This window comes from Oreochromis aureus, linkage group 13, assembly GCF_013358895.1.
Source record: "Oreochromis aureus strain Israel breed Guangdong linkage group 13, ZZ_aureus, whole genome shotgun sequence".
Taxonomy (NCBI): Eukaryota; Metazoa; Chordata; class Actinopteri; order Cichliformes; family Cichlidae; genus Oreochromis; species Oreochromis aureus.
The window spans coordinates 31,671,294-31,691,773 of record NC_052954.1 but is presented as its reverse complement, the minus strand read 5'-3'; the positions used below and the strand labels follow the sequence as shown (position 1 = coordinate 31,691,773).

The 20,480-nt window shown below is 42.3% G+C and overlaps 1 protein-coding gene across 2 annotated transcripts in view; it reads right to left on the bottom strand.

Moving 5' to 3' along the window:
* The window catches only part of itsn1 (intersectin 1 (SH3 domain protein)), a 51,405-nt gene that overhangs the window by 20,605 nt on the left and 10,320 nt on the right, over window positions 1-20,480 (bottom strand). For both annotated transcript variants that reach the window (XM_031737419.2, XM_039621337.1), the window contains exons 2-19: window positions 18,951-19,010; window positions 16,134-16,226; window positions 14,510-14,573; window positions 14,160-14,320; window positions 13,493-13,678; window positions 12,895-12,973; window positions 12,613-12,713; window positions 12,444-12,507; window positions 12,215-12,352; window positions 11,376-11,470; window positions 10,854-10,993; window positions 10,502-10,624; window positions 10,052-10,201; window positions 8,508-8,648; window positions 8,300-8,387; window positions 7,533-7,672; window positions 1,030-1,166; window positions 510-787 (exon numbers count right to left, since the gene is read on the bottom strand). In XM_031737419.2, the coding sequence (XP_031593279.1) occupies window positions 510-787; window positions 1,030-1,166; window positions 7,533-7,672; window positions 8,300-8,387; window positions 8,508-8,648; window positions 10,052-10,201; window positions 10,502-10,624; window positions 10,854-10,993; window positions 11,376-11,470; window positions 12,215-12,352; window positions 12,444-12,507; window positions 12,613-12,713; window positions 12,895-12,973; window positions 13,493-13,678; window positions 14,160-14,320; window positions 14,510-14,573; window positions 16,134-16,226; window positions 18,951-18,978 (2,206 nt within the window). In that variant the 5' untranslated portion in view covers window positions 18,979-19,010. The remainder of the gene's footprint in view (window positions 1-509; window positions 788-1,029; window positions 1,167-7,532; window positions 7,673-8,299; window positions 8,388-8,507; window positions 8,649-10,051; window positions 10,202-10,501; window positions 10,625-10,853; window positions 10,994-11,375; window positions 11,471-12,214; window positions 12,353-12,443; window positions 12,508-12,612; window positions 12,714-12,894; window positions 12,974-13,492; window positions 13,679-14,159; window positions 14,321-14,509; window positions 14,574-16,133; window positions 16,227-18,950; window positions 19,011-20,480) is intronic.

Sequence of the window (20,480 nt, the reverse complement as noted above, 5' to 3'; positions counted from 1 at the left end):
CTGCTTTTTAAAAACACCAACCAGAGCGCACAGGTTTTCCAATGACTAATTCGGTTGGTTTTTTTTAATGTTACGGTGTCAATGGGCTAAAAAGAAATTAGCCGTCACGGAGCCAAGTTGCCAGAAGTGGCAAAAGCCGCAGTTCCTCTAGCTGCCACTTGAGGCTGACTCCAAAATTGAGTCTCTTCTCATACAGTGTATGAGAAGACATACAGGTGGATACCGACACAGGTGGCTACCTGCTGGGTGTCATCTCAGTTAACTCAAGTAGAGGAACTGAACCTCCACACTGTGAGTTTGGTGTTTGTGTCATTTTGGAACATTTGACAGTTATGGGACCTGCTGAGGTCTGAGCTCCAGTTTGAAGTCAGTGAAATAGTGACATTTTATTTGCATGTTTCTCAGCATTATTTAGCAGACATCTGTCATCCTCCTACATGAACACAAAAAAGGATTTCACAAAAGCAACACGCCGGTGACCAAAACACTAAATGCACGTGTTAACACACCTGCTGACGCCCAGGGGTCGGCCGGCTGGCTGAAAAGCTTGTTTAGCTTGTCCTGCATTTCCTTCTTGCCTCTTCCCTCGTCCTCCTTCTCTTCTGTCGATCCTGCTCCCTTCCTGACCTCTTGCTCCTCCTCCATCCCTCTCCTTTTCCTCTCCTCCTCTTCCTGCGTCACTCTGTTTAGCCATGCATGGGATGCCGGAACGGAGGCGGGGCTTGGAGCTTGTGGAGCAGAGCTTCCTGCTTCCTCCTTCCAGGCGACACCTTCCTCTGATGACAACCTGTGAAATAAGATCATTAAAACAAGTGTTAAACTCTGATTTTGGAGCAAGCTCAGCGAAACTTTCCAGCAGTTTTTAAACTGGATTTGAGAAGCAATTCCATAAATACAATTTTAACCACTCAAATTAAAGATAACTTGCATAATGCTTCAAAATAACCACAGAAAAAAATGGCACAGATGGCTGCTGAGTGACTGACTTTAGCATTTTCTGGTACTGCATCACCTCCACTTGACTCTTACCTGCCCTCCTGCAGCTCAGCGGACTTCCTCTCGCTCGGGGTGTGTATGTGAGACTGTGTGTGTGTCTGTGTGTGTGTGTCTCCCTCCAGTTCCTTCTGTTTCTGTCTCTGCTGCCGGCTGTGGATCTCCCTCAGCTCCTGCAAAGCATCACGGGATACAGGAAGGAACAAGCGATGAGGAGGAAGTGGGGTCACAGGGCTGGTTGCTAAGGGCGTCCAACGACAACAAACAAGAACACCAACACCGGCAGTAGCAGCACGTTTGTATTAGTCAGGTGAGCGAGGCAAGCTCCGCCCCTTTACTTTGGTAGTCTTATTAGTTTATTCTAAAACTGACGAGGCAGGACGCTAAACTGAAGCCTTCTGTTTGGGAAGTCTCGTTACTTTTAACCAGTCACTGCACTCGAACTAGAACATCACATGTCACAGAGAACCTGAAGACACTGACGTCAGCGCTTACGGCTTGCTTTCTGAGCTGACGTGCAGTGGAAGGCACAGATCATCCAACTCTTCATGAAAGGCTTTTTGTGGAGCGATGGCGGCTGCTGCTTTTGATCATGACCTTAAACAGATTTCATCCAAAGTTTAGGATGTGATGGATTATCTTTATATCTACACCTGGCAGCATCTCTCCTCAAGACTCAGTGTAAGTCACTCAGAACAGCCAAGTGACAGAAAGGTTAACGAGGAAATGGTTACCATGACGTCACCTATCGATTAGTGACACATCGATCACCAATCGTCACACTTTGGATAATCCTCATTCCACTGAAAAAGTAATAAATGGAATTAATGTTTTATTCAGTAAGCCTGCAGGTGAGTGCCTGAGTCTAGAAACTCCCAAGAAAGTGTTTACAGAGGAAAGTCAGGGCAGAGCAGATTTTTCCCTGACCTCTATAAGAGAGAATTATTTCTGTTTACACAGCAACCACCCCCCGCAAATTCAATTAGAATCTGAAAGGCTCAGCTGATTGGAAACAAAAGGCTCCCTCTGTATGATCTGTATATATAGAGATAGAGTGAGACATCATAAAAGTGTCCTCAGTTTGTGTTCATGAGGGTTCTTCTTTCTCGTGGAGTTTCCTTTTACTCAGTTCAAGCTATTTTTGAACTTCCTCTGTGAATTTATCAGGATGTTCTGACGCTGCAGACTTAACGCAAATAAGTGATTGTGTGAAATAGGCTCAATGTATTTCATCGCAACTAAAAATGCACTCACTTTATACCACTGTGTAACAGTTATTACACAACAAGGAAGTGAGGCAAGGAACATTTTTCTTATAAAATCCTGTTTTATTGATACTGCTCAAGTGACATGATTTTATCTCTGCTGCTTCTCTGATTTTCCTGGAACAAGCCTTTGAATGCACGTAGTGTTTATCACCTATGAGTGTGATGCTGATGTTGTGAAGAGAGTGTGGAGTGTGAAAGAGAAGCTGTCGATTTAATGATCACAGCTGAAATGATAAGACTGCCAATACAAGTGGTAGAAATTACTTGAATGCTTTCTGGATGCTTCTTAAGTTCAGGTGTTTCACGTCCCCACCTCTCTTCTTAAAGGACCACGAAGTATCCAAGAATAGTGTCTCCACTCTGCCCCAGAATCAGATAGGCCGTAGAAAGTAAATGGTGGTGGTGTAGGGGACCAGCTGCCTGCACTCAAGTCCCTGCAACTTGTGTTTCTGTCTGAGTATGATTAAAAAACAAACTTTTCTATATGTTATCAGTAAGTGGGAAGGGATGTGACTTGGAAAGGTTTCTTTTTGGCACAGACCCGGCCCGTAATAGAGGGCTTCGGTCATGGCGGTGGGGCGGAGCTTGCACGGCGCACAGTATGTTCATGGGATGGGTTAGAGGTTAAAAAAAAAAAATGTATGGGAGGGAGGGGGATTGAAGGGAAGTGAAGGGATGCAACTGTGGAAGGGGGAGGGGCAGTTCTGTGTAGTCATGACAACCAGCTGTGCCATTAGAACACACTCTGTTACTATAACAACAACACAAGGCAGCTGTCGTGTTTCAGCCAAACAACCGATGTGAGGAAACCTCCAGAAATGAGCAATCGAGAGACACAACGAGTTGAACAACAGACCTCCACATCACCTCAAACAGGAAGTGGAGGATACATGAGACAACAGAGACCACACACACACACACATACACACACAAAAACACACACGTTTGTCCAGATCAGGTCTAGTTTATTGCCACATTAGACTGGTTAACTTCTAGTACCTTCTACGTGTCTGGCTGAAACATAATTTGGTAGCACGCAGGCTTTAGGATTACAGTATAGCATCTGTAATCTAGTAAATCCCAGCATAGCAACAGCATAAAGTCACCTAACGTAATATACCTGCTGTAGTGTTAAGGGACATTTCACCATAACTTATCATCATGGATACACACATTTCACCCGGTGTGTAGCACTCTCTAGTTGTCTATATTGTCTTGGTGTGAATTGCATAGTTACAGTCATTATCTACGCATTAATCTACTGCTGTTTATTTTCTGTTTTGTTTTTTATATTATTATAATTAGGAAGTTATATCAAAAAAACTACTTAGTGAGAGCAAGGACATCCAGATTCAAAGACCCACGACAGGCATGACACAGCGATGTGTGCCTGTGTGAGGACTGTCCCTCCTGTAGGTTAGCTAATTGAGGCAATCTAAATAGTTTACTGCTGACTGCATCCATCAAGCAGGTGTATATAAGAAATTCTGGGAACCCTGTATGTCAGGGCTGGGGGGCCTCCAGGCCTCGAGGGCCGGCGTCCTGTATCAAGATGTGTCCTTGATCCAACACAGCTGATTTAAATGGCTAAATTACTTGAAGTTCTCCAGAGGCCTGGTAATGAACTAATCCTTTGATTCAGGTGTGCTGACCCAGGGTGATATCTAAACCTGCCCTTGAGGCCTGGAGTTCCCCATCCCTGCTGTATGTAAATAGTGGCCATGGTGATGTCTGGCTTATCTTAAAGCTAGCTTAGTACAGAGGAGGGCAGTGGCATTCATGTTTACGTCATGTTCCTAAATGAGGAGCTCACAATAAAGTTGGTAAACTTCGTTTTTGCTTAACTAATTGTGATCTGTAGACGAGTGATGCACTGCTTCTGAGAGGGTTGTTTCTTTCTTTGCCTTTCAAAAGCTGATTTTCATTTAGTTTCATTTTATTAAAGAGTCATCAATCATCTCTAAAAACGGCGCAACTCAGACCAACTTTGATTCTGGACTGAACTGTTCCTTTAACTACAGCAGCATAGCTAGCCAGCTGGATCAGTAGTGAGCCAACACCAGCCTAACAGAACAGAGATCAGGGGCAAAGATAGAGAGGATGACAAATTTAGGGTGAAGAGAAGAAGAGACAGAAAGGAAGAACAGTCATGAGGAAAAGAAGGAAGAAGAAGAAGAGCAAAGAATGGCGACAGGAGGAGGGGCGTGATGGGAGGCTGGTTTGTTTCATGGACCTTTATAACGTGGTCTAGCCGAGTCAGACACACTCTGACAGCTGACACACACTCCTGCAGCTGCCCCTGCTCCTGGTGCTGAAACACACACGCATATATGTATACACACGCACACAGTTCAAAACACAGACACACACAATATTTGTCAGTAGATTTCTTTGTTGGTTTTTTTCTGTACACACCAAATCATTTTTGTTGGGGTTAGTTAGTCCATGTAACCTCATGCTCTTGTCACATGACCAGTTATATTTCAATATTAGGTGGATCGGTCTGATTCTTCTTAGACACTAAATGAAAAGCAGGCTTGCACAATATGGCCTTGACTCATGAAGGGAGGCTCTCATGAGTCACTGCAATGACTAATGTGCTGTTAGTTTCATCAGAGGTAAAACGCTGGCTGCCTCTAATTGTCACCTTGCTTTGGATCATAAGTAAGAGTCTGGAACCTAAAAATGCTTTGTAAGTTTTACTAAGTAAGCTTGCTTAAACCGGCTTTACCCATTTTTTTTCCTGCTTCGCCTTTAAAACAAACGTATGTTCGATAAATATGTTTTTTACTGCAGGCCTGATCATTTAATCAGAAACAGATGAACAAAAAAATGAACATTATTCTCATGTATATCCAGATTACTCATCATGTGAATAATCTTTAGAGATGTCAAAAAATCCTGCATTTAAAAAAGTCTTAAAATGAATTAAAGCTATCAGTAGGATGTTAATGTCACCTTCGAGTCGGCATTAACAGCAGCATCAGCAAACATTCGTGTTGAAGTTTCCATCTCCGAGTCAGAATTGTTACAACTTTATTAAAGCCTTTGTCAGTCATGTCCTGCATCTACAGAGCCAGGATCAGTAGTGAGTGGTGCACTCCTCCTTGTTAGAGGCGCTGCTGACTTTGACGTGTGAGATTAGCAATAAACAGCACACAGACTACATCGGTGCGTCACAGCTTGACAATTACAAGACCTCGACTGGCCGCGGTACATCTCTCTGGCTGGCAGGGACAGCACAGTGCAGTACAAGCGATGCACTGAAATGTTACCACAAATCAGACCAGAAGTCTGGTTTGTTGGTGTTAAGGACAGCAAAGCCTTCTAAAGTGACTAAAACACTTCAAGCCGACAGGTTAGTATTCTCACAAGAGGGTGTACAGTGTTTTAGTTCAAATCATTCCTCTGATAATCTGCCAAATCAGGTCCAATCAAAATGCAGAACCCACTCCTTCCAGATTTTGCCATTAAAGGCTTAATGTTAATTGCAGAATTTGATATTGTTTTATATTAGAGTATGTGCCAGCTGCAGTACCACCCCAGTCCAGCAGTGGCAGTGTGCTCTACCTGTCTCCCTCTCTGTTCCTCCTGAAGCTGGCGTCGCAGGGCATCTATCCTGGCACAGTGGTTGGCATAGAACTCACACAGAGACTGGCATGGGAAAGGGAGCAAAAGGCCAGTATAGGAAATAAAATAAAAGAGTAGAAAATATAGAAGGAAGGGTTTATTATGTGGAATAAACAAAGAGTGAAACAGGGAGAAAATGAATGCAAGAAATACAGGTGGAAGAAACGGGAACAAAATATAGACGAGGACAGCCAATAGAAGCAGAAAAGGCAGAAGGTGCATTGTCCCGGATGAGGCACAGCAGAGTGACAAGAGAAGATTTCAGGGAGAGGAAGTGGCGTAGAAAGGAAGGTGGAGGGAAGGATAGTCAAATATCGATTATGTCTCAGTGGTCTCTGCCTCTGTTTGCAAAGAATAACACCACTCAGAGACGGCTGCGTGTTCCTCTGCAGAGAAAGGGTTACATACGCCGCTTATACGTTTGCTCCTATGCTGCTAGGCTTTACCCAAACACTGCATCGTGGCTTTTACACTGAATCCAACTGAGAGTCAACTTTATTAGATTAGCTGCAAGAAAATCAGTTTACTGTGGTCTGTTTTGTCTCTGCTTTCCTCCCTTTCTTCTCATTCTCCTCCTTGTTTAAGCAGACTGTTTCTCCCCTCTCTGACCTGTCACGCTGTCCGGGGTAAATCCAGAGGAAATAAATGCGAAATGGGGACAAAAGGTGCTCTGGGACACGTAAACAGACTGCTGTGATCCAATTCCGGAGGAATAAAATCTTCGTCTCTCTGTAGTAAACTGTGTGAAAGCTACGCGAAGCAGCTGGACTCAGTGTTCCTGTGTACACTCTCCAAAAACACGCCAAACAGCGTTAACACTGAAAACAACAGCAACATGAACACAAACAGAGCAGCAGTCAGGTATAAATATAACATCAGTAAACATGGAAACTGTGACAAACCATTAAAGGTGTGAGACTGTGGTTATGGATGAACAGGACGTGATTCAGGGATTCAGTTAGAAAAACAGCTACTGTGTTAGAAATTACTTTGTTTGCGTTTATCTGGACAGAAAACATGCAACTACTTCATTTCTATGTTACGTGGAAATAAAATATGCTTCTCAGCACCAAAATTAGATGTTTTATTTACTCTTATTACTTTTATTTTTATAATCAACAGATTTAATAATGTTAGGTCTATTTAAATAGACTGTTTTAACATAGATATATATATAAGGTGAACTGGAAAAAGCAAGTTAATATCCTCACACTCGTGTGAAAACACCGATGGAGCGCAGCTTCCAGACAAAAATGAATAAGAACAACAAGACAAATATCACAGCGTGCATCAAACGTCTCATTGTAACATAGTATTAGATTCATATCTGTTATTTTTATGCTTCTTTTTATGTTAAAGTCTTTAATTTATTAGGCAAACCACATAATACTGTGACCTGGCATTTCCTGGCTGGGTTTTTCCTGTGGGGTAATGACACGTGTGAGCACAACTGGTCTGCAAACGCATTTCCTTTTAGTATATTTTATGCTAGAATAAGTGAATCATGATATTAAAAAATGGTTAAAATATGTTTTACGCCGTCTCTTTTGGTGATGCCAACACATACACAGGAAAAACCCTGCCCAGTGTGTTCATGGCTTTCCTGTCCTGCATCATGTTGTTGGTCATTTGTCTCTTTACCTTCAGCTGAGTGTTGAAAGCATCTATTTCTAGCAGTTTGGCCCTCGTCTCTTTCTCCACAGCATCAAGCTGCTCTCTGAGCTGCTGTCTGCTCATCTCTTTCTGCTCGACAGCCTTCTGCAGGGACGACAGACTATCACCTAAGTACACACACAGACAGCATGAGACAGCAGCAAGTTAATAAATCAAAGAAGTTTCCAAGCTAGGCATTAATTGGCAGAACAGACAGTTAACAAGGTAAAATGCATGCATTCCTAATCCCTTTTTTTTAAATTGTAATATCTGAAGCAAAATATTTACTTTGAACGTTTTTATCAGTTTGTGCGAAAACAGGAGAAACAAAATATGGCATGAAATTCAACCCTCACGTGATGATGACAAGCACAGGCAGTCAGCCACAGATGCATCACAACCAAGGTTAAAACAGTTTCTTAAAACTAAACTAAAAACTAATTGCTAAAAAACAGTTTAGTTAACTAAACTTAAGATAAAAGCGCCACCCCTCAGCCTCCAAGTAGACCCACCAATGGTATCAGTTTCAAAATCCTACGTCGCGTCGTTATCGCATTGACAAACTACAATATTCCATAAGCCTTTTACGGCTGAGGGATAAAAACGCAACTGAAGCAAGAAAATTCCCTCTGGAAACTGAAACTAAACTGAATTCAAAAGTGGAAAAAAAATGAAATTAAAAATCGCAGCAACGACATTTAAGCTGAATGATAATGTTTGCATGTGAGCGAGAGCTGAGTGTCTGTGGTACTCACGGTGCAGACTGTTCTGCTGAACCTGTTTCAGCTGCTCGTTCAGACTCTGCTTATCAGGAATGAGCCTGCCCAACCACTGCTGGGAGTCCTGCACGCAGCCAGAAAGAACAGCAGAAACGGTTAACACGTACACAGTAATGAGTCGTCAGTCGGGTCACAACTGTATTCATTTATACATTAGCTGCTGGTTTTTCTTTGCTTGGCACACCTGCAGCTGCTGTTGTAAAAGCGTGATTTCAGCGATGCGCGTCTCTCGGGTCTGGTTGGTCTGCTCCACCTCTTTCCTCTGATTCGACAGACGAAACCGAACATCCTTCAGTTTACCCTCCAACTGGCTCTTCTTGTCATTCTGGAGGAATCACGCAGACAGAATAGATCACATTTAACACCTAAAAACTGTGAAATACAAACTCGAGTCATGACGTCACGTTGATGGGAGATAAAAATCTTTAATTTAGTTTTTTCTCTTGTAGAAAAAGAAAAAAAGTCTGGATTAGCTGCTCTATCGTGGACTAATCTATGTGGATTCATGTTTGACCCCACGTTTCAGCCACTTTTCACAGAGTCATTTTTGTCTTCTATTCATTTTACTTGCTGAGTTTGATTCTTTATCAGAAGAGACCCTTTAGCCTCGTGAAAAACACCCCTCCACTTCCCCAAATATCTTCTCAGGGCAGAGGAATGAGGACTGACACTTAACCTAAATGCTATAGCTCTATTAGCAGTGATCAGTTTGATTTAATGAAAACATCAGTTCATAAATGCTGAACAGTTTCCATCTTTTTCTTCCAAATTAGAACACTGAAAGGAAAAAAGTAGAATCACAACTTTCTATTGTCACATTATCATTTCATATTATCCAACAGCTGTCTGACCTACTGACACTAACAGTCTGACAAAGAGGCAGGAAAGTGATCAACAAGCAGCAGTCTGATGGTTTTGTGCAATGACGATTCTGAGAGTCAGTTACTTTAAGGGAAAAAAAGCCAACACTTGAATACAACATCTGTTTCACATCACACGTGAAAGTGGCCTGCAGCTGTGACCTTTTATAGCTTGTAGCTGTTCTGTTCCTCCGATCACGCACAGCTGAAACCCGATGAACAGAGGTCAGCAAACTCTGCACCCACTTTTAACTTATTCTTTAGTTTTTTTAAAAAAATAATTATTCAGATTTTTCTTTTCTTTTCTTACTTATTCTGGGTTAGCACTGTCACTCACAGGAAGACAGTTCCTGGTTTGACCAGCTGTGGTTTTTCTACGAGGAACTTCCATTTTCTTATTAGATGCTTATCAGGGTCATCAGTGATTCTTAATTAGTGTGAATGTGAGTGTGAATGGTTGTCTGACTCTCTCTCTCAGCTCTGTGATGGACTGACCAACCCCTCCTCTCTACCAGGATAGGCTCCACCCCCCTTGAGCTGGAAAAATAGACGTACGGATGTTTTTATTCCTCCTCTACCATTTTTCATAGATGCATTTACCTATTGTTGGTTTTGTGAATTAAAGAATTTTGTAACTATGCTTTGAAAAGAACAATATAAATAAAGTTTATTGGTAGCAGTATTAGTATTAGTAGCACAGTTACAGAAAGCTGGCTGCTTGAAGCCTGCTTTGATTGGATTCTTTTGTGATCCCGATCCTTCAAATCTCACAAGACTCCAGCTGCTTATCAAAGAAAAGTCCACAGTGTATGTTACCAATCTCACGTCTTTTGTGTGTATAAAACTAGGTTATTGTATTTTTGATTACCAGAGCCTCCAGCTCAAACTCCAGCGTCTTCTTCCTGGCTTTGAGCAGAACTATACTCTCCTGCTCTCGGTTTCTCTGAGTCAGAAGCTCCTGTCGCCGCTGACGCTCCCACTCCAGCTGACGCTGGCGCTCTAACTCTCTCTTAGCAGCCTGCCACACAGACACAGAAAGTTCTGTTTACGCTCAGGACGCAGTTTTATAAAGAAACTGCACAAGAACACAAAAGACTGGAGATTAAATATTATATGCATATAGTACATCATTCACTTGATTACACATGACTAGTTATCCTGTGCAGAGGTGTGGATCAGGCTCTTTACTGTAAGTGATTTAAAGGGGGTGGTGTGCGCTTGTCTGCAGCACTAATTACAAGTTTGCAGCAGTTACGCTTCAGCCCAGCTTTGGCTCTTTAATTAAAATGCAGATGTTCCCTCTGTCTCTCTATCATACCTCTCTCCTCTCTATCTCTTTGCGCCTCTCTTCTTCTCTCTGCCTCTCCAGCTCTCTCTGCTTCTCCAACTGTTTTTCTAGTTCCTGTTGCCGTCTCCTCTCTTGCTCCAGACGCTCACGCTCCTGAAGCACAAACGTAGAGAAATGAGCTGGCAGAACAAACAAACCGGTATGTCATGTGTCACACCGATGCGTTTCCATATCCTCCGAGTTTCAAGAGTTGAATTAAATAATTAACTGACGCAGGAGATTGTAGCCAGCATTGTGAAAGCGCTGTTTATTTTACGGCCTCATAAAGAAGCCATAAACCATGAGCAAATCAAATGTGGAGTGCACAGTGAAAAGAGCAAACCTTTCTCTCCTGCTCCTCCCTCTCCAGGGCAGCCAGCCTCTCCTGCTCTTTCCTCTGCTGCTCCTGCAGGGCCTGACGTCTTTTCTCCAACTCCAGATTCCCTCGCTCAAAGTTTTCCCTCTTCTTATCCTCAAATGTCACTGCAGGGAGACAAAGAGGACATTTATAAAGTGGGCTATGATAGATGGTTTGTAAATTATTTAATTGAAACTGCGAGAACCATTTTAGATGTGAGGAAGAAGCTTGAAAACAGAGCCGACTATACAAGCATGGTTAGAGCCCTGCTATGGAAGCGGCTGATTGCCACAAAAGGTCAAAAAGAAAAACAAAGGGACGTTTATGTAAATGCTTTTGAATTTAAACACAGATGCTGCATAATATTAGTTTATTACAAAATTACTGAAGGTTGCAGAAGCCAAAATAAGTCAATGATGTCCAAACTTCAGTAGCAGCTCGGGGTGAATCTAATTCCACTTTGATCAGTAATAAAACAGCGTGTACGCGCTGGTTAGGACGAATCACCTGGTAATTTCTTCTCTTGGCTGCTCTCCGTTTCCTCCTCCGTCTCCTCCTGGACGCTTTTCTGGTCCGACTGAACGCTGTCGCTGCGCACACGCCTGTCACACACAGGGACGAACAACGACCAATCAGATCTTTAAACCTTTATCATTTAAAATAAGCAATGCCGCACAAAACAATAATCAAGTATTGCATCTTTGCATTTAGCATGTAACAAGTGGTCAGCTGTAGGGGCACTGAAGGAAAAGAACAATTAAAGATCGAGGGGTAAATGTCAGAAACAAAGAAAAAATGTTTTAATTAAAGTCATAAATTTCAGAGTAATAAAAACCAAACCTGCAAGACATTTTTTTCCAGTGCAGGGTTTGCAACACTTCACTTTTTAAGGCTAAATCAGAATAAAACTCACATATTTGATCACCTGAGATCATTAACTCCAAAGAAACCTTTTTGAAAATGAGAGCAGAGTTAATACTGACTGTCTATTTTTACTATTATGTGGTTATTATATCATTGTAAGGTCCCTGCACACAGACTCCGCTGCACACAGAAACCAGTGTTGTTAGTTCAGGTCAAAGGAAAACTCATCGTCTGCCTTAATGACATGACCGGAGAGAGGTGGTGCTGGTGTTCTAATGTTTCTTATGAGCTCATATGTGTGTAACAGTCTCATCAAGAAGTAATTCTTAAATACCAGTGCAGATTAGTATGACCATATTTAACCTCTGTGCTCAGTTTTAGCTTCTTTTTTCTTTTTTAAATGTTTGGAGGTTGTTTTTTTGTTCTTGTTTAAGTGACCAGCACATTGTCAGTAACATCCTCGTGTTTAGTTCAGCATTTACCTGAATGATGGTGGGAGGTAATCTGGAGGTAACACAGGGGGCAGCGGTAACCCTGACATAGCCATATCTATGAGGTGCATAGCCAAGATAAACTCCTCAGCTGTCAGCTTTCCATCCTGGTCAATATCTGAAAGACTCCTGAGGGGAAACAACATGAAAGGAGAAAGTCAGATTTAAAGGAATGCTGTTTTCTGTTTTGATATGGAGGGTTAAATTCCAGTGTACGCACCATATCGTGGCAAGCTGGGTCTGAGGAAGACTGGACTGCATCAGGATTGTGCGAGCCTGGGGACCTGAAACACAGACGCACATCAAATGTAGAGAAAGACACACACATTTACATGCAAACATGACAGAAACATGACGAGAATCTACAGCATGGCAGTGTGTGCGAGTACCAGTGAGGTGTCCACTCATCATCTTGTCATGGGAGTTAAAAAGCTGTCTGTACTTCAGCCTGGAGGACTGAGGAACTGCCCAGTCAGCAGGGGGCTGAGCACTGGGAGGAGGACACCGGAATAAAAAGCAAGAATGAGAAACCAATGAGATTTGATAATGAAAGAAAAAACTACATGCTAGGATGGACTATAGGATCAAGTGCACAGTAGACTTTTACATGAATGTAACAGCTAAATTCACCAAGTTTAGAATGGTGCAAACATTTGGATTGCTTGACCTACCCGGCAGCATCAAAGGACGAGCCCTTCTGCAGCTTGGTACTGGCCCGATTAAACGAAGACGACTTGTTGACAGAGGCAGCTGAGAGAGACAGAGAGGAGAGCATTTTAGTACTTGGTGAACTGCATGTGTTGTTGTCTAATTTTTAGTGCTGTCAGTGTTAATCTCGTTAAAATGACATTAACGCCATAACCGCATTAATGCAGCAAATCTATGTTAGCGAGTTACCGCGGATTGCCCTGTGCGTGGGGCTGGACAGCGTCAACACGTTAACGAGCTAACCGTGCTAATGGGTGGACACCATGCAGCCCCACACACGGATGATCTGCGCTAACTCGCTAATGGAGATTTGCCGCGTTAATGTGGTTATCACGTTAACGTCATTTTAACGAGATTAACGCTGACAGCACTAGTAATTTTACTAGGAAGCCTGTAACTTAAAAAGAAAATAGTGACCTGTGTCTTAGAAAAGCATTCATGCAGAGATAAGAGAGCGTGTGAATGTCTGAAATGTAAATGCATTAAGCTTGTTATGTGTAAATACAAGCTTAGCGATGGAACGCATTACAAAGATGTGACGACAATGCTCTCCACTGTTACCTGGGTGGGAGAAGCCTGAGATAGGCTGTATCATGCCTGTGGGAGGAGCTCCGTTGGCAATGGGCTGCGGGAGGGGAGGCGGCGCAGACGAGACGAGTGGGGGCGAAACCCCAACGGGAAGAGGAGGCAAGGGGAGCGGGGGCACACCGGGCAGAGGAGTAGCGATGGGTGCCATGGGAGGCATGCCTGAGTTAAAAACAGAGCGAGAAGACAAGATGATCAGGCCATTCCTTTATCACAAACAGCATCAGGAGCTGGTGTGCACATAACATATGCTGTCTGTGCACACAGTGAAGGAGACAGGACCATTAACACTATATATGAGTTAATTTATAAGACAATTATTTATTATGAATTATCTGCATTATTTTTAAGATATGAAGATGCCCCATGAACTGTCCTGACTCCAATGATCTGATTCAACTGATTTTTCTTTGACACTTCTGAGCCCTCGTAATATCAAAGGTCCAGGAGATAAATCTGTGGCTGATCAAAACAGGTTTATATCAAATGAAAGGTCTCATTTTCAATCGGCTCATCTTGTAGAAGAGATTCATTTAGTTTCTCTAGAAATTGAATAAATACAATAACAGGTATCGCTGAATCTCAGAAAAACGGGAAGGCACTCACTTATTTTTCATGGAATTAGTTCAAGTGTCAGTCTTACCAAAACCAGTCTGTGGGGGTAAAGGTAGCGGGGGTTGTTTCATACTGGGAGGAAGCGATGGGGGCAGAGGGTGACCCTGTAGTTTCAGCTTGATGAGCTTCATTGCGATTGAGAACTCGTGGATATCCATTCGGCCATCGCTGTTCATGTCAGCCAGAGCCCTGCAGATTCACACAGAGCATGAGCATTTAAAAAACATTAACGAGGGGTAAAATCTGACATGGATTAAAAACCACTGGTGCAAAAAAAAAAAAAAAAAACTGTTACACAATAGTCTGCAACTTCTTTGAAATGCTACTTTTAAAGGAGAGTAATAAATGATCTGACTAATTCCTGGCTATGTGACTCACCATATTTGGGCGAGGACGGGCGGGGGAAGCCCTGATTGGAGAAAAAAGTTCCTGGCCTGGTCACCTGACAGACAGACAGACAGGGTGTGAGATCAGCACAGAGCCCAGAGAATCTAAATGTAAACCACCTTTATTACAATGTCAACTAAATCATAAAATGCAGATAGTCAAACCTTATTGAAGTTTCTCTGAATCAGTAAAACATAATCTACGATATGAAATGTGTTCCAACTTTTTATTCTTGAACTAAAGCAGCTTTACATGATTCACAGTCATAACAATGTTGGTTTTTTTGGTTTTCCTTTTCTCTTAAACTGGGACTTTCACTCAAAGTCCTGTTTTCCAACCATGGGGTAGGGGGTCTGGGAGATAAGCCAATCATTGGTGAGCTATGGTGTTTATGCAGGTACACAAGCAGAAGCAGGGCAGTGATCAGCGGGGTGTGATCGACATGTAGATGCTAAACAATGCCAAAAGGTCAGATCAAGGGTCCTGCAGACAACAATGGTCCAACTCCAGGAGAAACTGCCTCCTGACGTTACTCGATTACAAAAACAAATAGATTAGAAGCTCTAGATAAACAGTAATAGGTTTTGTAGGCAGTGTTTCCTTAGCATGTTAATTAACATGTTAATTAAGAAGCAACACAATGTGTAATAGTCAAACAACATTGAGTCTGCCCCTTGATTCTTCATCTCCTCAGCTCATCCTCTGTCTGAAACAAGCTCTTTTCCTACTCCCTTTAATGTTTCGGGGAAGCGTGGCACTTTGATCACTGTTCCCGAAAACTGTGACAGCAACTCAGCCATGTGACCATTTTTTCTCATGCCTGACTCAGGAAAAAGAAATCACCGCATCAGCACTGGAATAGAAGCAGAAGTCATTGAAACAGGAAACAGTTTTGTTTTTTTGGTTGCAACAATCTCCGTCTGCCTCATCACGGGAGTCTCTGTGCGCCGGCACTCTTACATCATTAAAGTGCACACAGAGACCGACCCGCTTGAAAAACTTGTGCGTCCAGTCTGACCAAAGCAACACTTGTGAAGTTGCTTTTGGCACATGCTACCTGTTCTTAAGTACAACATCAACTGCCTGTGAGTCAACTGTCTTCTGATTGGCTGCCCCTCACACACAGCGTGGGAAGAGTGCGTGGGGTGGAGCTCTTGCGGTAGCAGATATCCACTCTCACTGACATCACACAGAGAAAGGAGAAACAGCTGCCTGATAGTGACCGTTTAAAACAGTTTGAAGCCTGAATGAAGCTTTGCCTCATTATGGGTTACATTACAGTTAACGTTTGTCTTTATTCTTCGAATAACAGCGTTTAAGCAAATATCTGAACAGCTGTATTTGTGAGACACATTGAGATTTTGAACTGAATGAATTTACTATTAAATTGCAGTCATGGCTCTAGTGGCTGTGATGATTTTCTCCTAATGAAGTCCAGTTTTCTTTGATCCAACCACATTTCCCACAACGCACATCGAGCACTTAGGACATTTGACACCTGGACAGCAAGCTCCCCACAGAGCCAATAATAAAACACGTGACACTGGCATTGTGCATGCCCCTATCTCCCCTTACCCATGTACTGTATGTTTGTGTGAGAGCAAGAGAGTGTTACCTGTGATGAAACCCCCAGCAGTCGGAGAGAGGCTGTGAAACTGCTGGTCATGTTTGGCTCTCTCATCCACAGAGATCAGAAACACATCTGGACCTAACGCATCCATAAGGAACAACAAACACACACAGCCAGTTACAACCCCGAAGGCCGAGCCCAAGTCAGATACAGACAGGAAGAAAAGGGAGGCATGAGAGGAATGCATTAGTCATGAGTCTCACTTCCTGTTATATAGCTCCTATAAGGGTTGGACAGAGTGCCAGCTCAGAGATGAATGGATGACGAACTGAGTGTGTAATTAACATGCGAATGCAACCAGTTCATCAGCAGTTGACAGAAATAATGTGAGCTTCACTGTCACATCACTGGGTTTACTACTTAAAAAGCCATTTCTGCTTCACCAGCCCTCATGCTCTATCCTCAGCTATAAAGAGATGTTGTGATACAATGTGCTGATGTTAACTGTGATACAGAAAATTATATAACAACGATAAGATAATCCAGTTCCAGCACGGTTACGGTGACAGGCAGTAACTTTGCAGTTTTGGTGGCTCTCTTCTCTTTACAGCCTTTCTGTTTCTGCCATTGTGCAGCCACAGTTTATCTGCACACTTCACAGCTGACTAAAGTAAAGTGACCGCTGCTGATGGCATTCAAGAAAGTTACACACTGCAGCAAACCCACAAAAATCACACAGAGAGCCCCACAAGTGACAAAGTAGTATTCAAGGAAATTAAGAAAGAAGAAAAAGAAGGAACAGGGTACAAAAGTGTTGGTATAACTATAAAGACACCACACGATGAAAAAAAGGAATATCTCATGTATTTGCATACTACATATATATGGTGTGTATGCCCTTTTTTTAATACTATAAATTTAAAATGCAAGAACAGGAATTTAAACTACGCAATATCCATCTTTTCTCGCATAAATCCATATTTTCTGCAAGTTGCACTACCTTTCTACCATTTTTCTTACTTCCATTTACTTGGAAGGGAAGGGACTTGCATGCTTAGTGAGTCATTCTAGTTCATTTGAAAATGCAAGATAAAAATTATACTTGTCGGCTATCTTTTGTGCTGGAAGCTTCTGCCACAACATTTCAACAGAAATACAAAAATTATCCTGCTGGCAATGTGTTTTTAATTTTTTTCTATTTTCATAAAAGAAAAAACTGTACAAACATTCATTCAGCCTTTAAATGCTTCTAGCTGCAGAGAGATTTATTTCCAGCATGTCCCGTGATGACAAAAAGCAAGTTTGAGTGGCTGGTCCTCATTCAGCAGAGGCAAGAGTGCAATACGTTTTGGGTGACAGCTCACAGTCTATGGTTTGACAAATCTCAGTCTGTGCGCTTTTTAACCATTCGACTTAGTCTGCCTTTGCCTCCATCTGTTAGTTGTTGTGATGGGAGATCTGTCTCATTGGCTACAATTTTAGAACAATTTGGTCATTGTTTTCTTTGACGGGAGCTACATCCACTGATAGCCACTCAGCTCCAGTGCTCCCCAAAACTATATTAACAGAAAAGTAAAATTAATTGTTTTACTACTTAGCCTCATGGGCATAAAACAACTATATCTGAAAATATAAGAACAATGTAAGTATCTAAAGTAGCAACAATATCAGCTTCACTGTACCGCTAAGTAGGGATGGGTACCGGCACCGGTTCTGACATAAACGGTAGTAACCAGACTTAAAAGCAGCGCACATTTCAGTGCTTTATTTCGGTGCTTTTTTTTTCTTGAGATGTCATACACTTTGGATTCTAGCCAATCATTTTACCTTTCCGAGGATAGTAGGCGGGCCCAGGTACGTACGTTCTTTTAGAGCAGAGCTACAGATTAAAAATGCCCAAGGCGAAGCGGTCAAAAGTCTGGCTGTACTTCACAGCAAAAGATGCAAACTCAGCAGCCTGCAACAAGTGCTTTAAGGTGATACTGTGATACTGTCAAAGGAGGTAACACCTCGAATCTGATAAAACACCTGGCGATGCATAGCGTTTTTTTAAAAGCCGAGAAATGCACCGTACTTGATAGTTTGCTGCAAGACCTCACACCGAGCAACGCATCTACTGCGGGTGTGGTGCCTGTTATCGGACCCAGAGTTAGCAACATACCCCAAAAACCCGAATAGTAGAGTCCTGGCCCCTAGCCCTGCCAGCGTAGCAGACTTGATGACGGATGATGATGGCAGCAGCAGCCGTTCTTCTCTGCGTGAGTAGCTTCATGTTGTTCGTGTGTAATTAACGTTGAGTACGCTAACCACATTATTACATTAATGCACGTAAGGTGAACTAGCAAACACCGTTGTAGTTACATGCGGCTGTCTTCTTGTTTGATAGAGTGATACCATATATGCCCTATAGCTGCAGAAAAGGCTAACATTGTTATCTTTTTACAAAAAACACAGCTAAACATGAGAGGTTTTAGGACAAAGTTTGTGTTTTCCATTGTTTAAGCACCGGTTCCAACCAAAGGAGGTGTGTTGTATCAACAGAAAAGCCTAACTTGGTTATCATTTTGCAGAAAAAAAGAGACTGCTAAAAATACAAACATAAGAGGTTTTTGGACAAAGTTTGTGTTCTCCATTCTTTAAGCACCGGCACCGTTTCAAAAGTACCGGTTTGGCACCAGTATCGGATAAAACCTAAACGATACCCATCCCAACCCTAACACACTATAGAGGGCATGTTGTGAAAGACTTTATTCTACTTCAAAGATGTGGTTTGTCTGATGAACTCTTGATGTTGCCATTTAGCTCGACTGAGAGAAAATGTTCACCATACGTCTCTGTTAAGTCAGCCACATAAATACTGACCTGTGAACGTGGTTGGGAACTGTGCCATGGTTCACTCAGTCTTCTGCAGCTACACAACACCTGAAACAACACATTAAGAAAAACAGATGAAAGTTTTATCTGATCGAACCAACAAAACCTGTTCACCTCAACACTATTTCTCTAGTGAACCATAAAAACGCTTTTATTGTGAAGGAGCCAGCCTCTGTGTGCGAGGTCAGCAACCCAGCAAGATGTTTAAAGGACAAAACAATGTCTGGTCAACAGCCAAAGGTGCTGACACAGTGGACAAACTCAGTGAGGGGGAAGCAATTTTCCAGTCCAGTCTGGAGCTCATTTTCCTCTCTGCTGTCTTTCTTTTGGGTTTCCATCCCAATGATCCTTACACGCTTACACTTACTGGATGTTTTCAAATGTTATGTTTAAAAAGAAATCTCCAGTTGTCATCTGTTCAGACTGCATCCAGTCAGAGCACATTAGCTATGCTTGTGCATGTCAACAGGGCAGCAAACTTCTCTTCATGCAGAGCAGGCTGCCTGAGCGCAGTCACTTGTTTTCAGGACCACTTTGCTTCACCAGAGCTTCCGCACATTTTAACAAGAACAGTTTTTAGAACATAATGAATGCAATTAAAACCTAGTTCACCTTCAAAAAACATAGAAGGGATTCATTGGTTTTATAAGACTAATCTACAGCTATCCTCCAGAGCTCCTCTGCTTCTAATGTCTTAAATGTAAAAGGTGTCTGGAGGTTGTTTAGTGGAGTTGCTGGAGTTAATGTTAGAGCAGAGTGGGGCGCCAGACTTTGGTGATAGTCCAGATCTGACTACACAATAACACTGAGCAATGCCAACACATTTTTCTCTGAAGCAGACAACTTCTGAAAAATTGCTCACTGGTGTTAATGTTGTTATTTTCAACAGGCGCTTATTGTCCTCAAGCCAGATTTCATTGTATTTACATTACGTTGCACCCGCATTGGGGTAACTCGTTATTTTTGGAAGTAGTAGATGTTTTGATAAGTGAACATAGCACAAGAGCCCACACATAAAAATACCATCCATAATCGTGTGTCGGTAAGTACGTTGCAGACTCACACCCACATGTTACAGCTGTGTATCGTCACAAGGAGTTAGTATCAAAAATGTGTGAAAAAAACAGTAACGTTGGCCACTTGTGTTCACAGTGTTGATCCTTTATTCTGCCTCTGATAAACAAGAAGACAGAAGTCATAACAGACAAAGAACGTCTTTGTAGTGAAGCGAAACAAGTTAATAAGAATGAAAACTCTCCGCTGAAGCCACTGTCTGTGCTTCTCATCAACGCTTTCTGAATATTTATTATGTTTTTCTTGTTTTTTCCTGGACTTTATCCTCTTGTGTTCAAGCTGACCTTCCTACCATAGCAGAGTACGGACTTTTGGCTTTTAGAGGACTTCACCCAAGCATGTTTCCCACAGATAAGACTTGACTCATACAGTGACAGGTATATTCTGTGATTTCAGTTAATTTCTCCATCCATCTAATATGACATGATTGATTTACTAATGGAA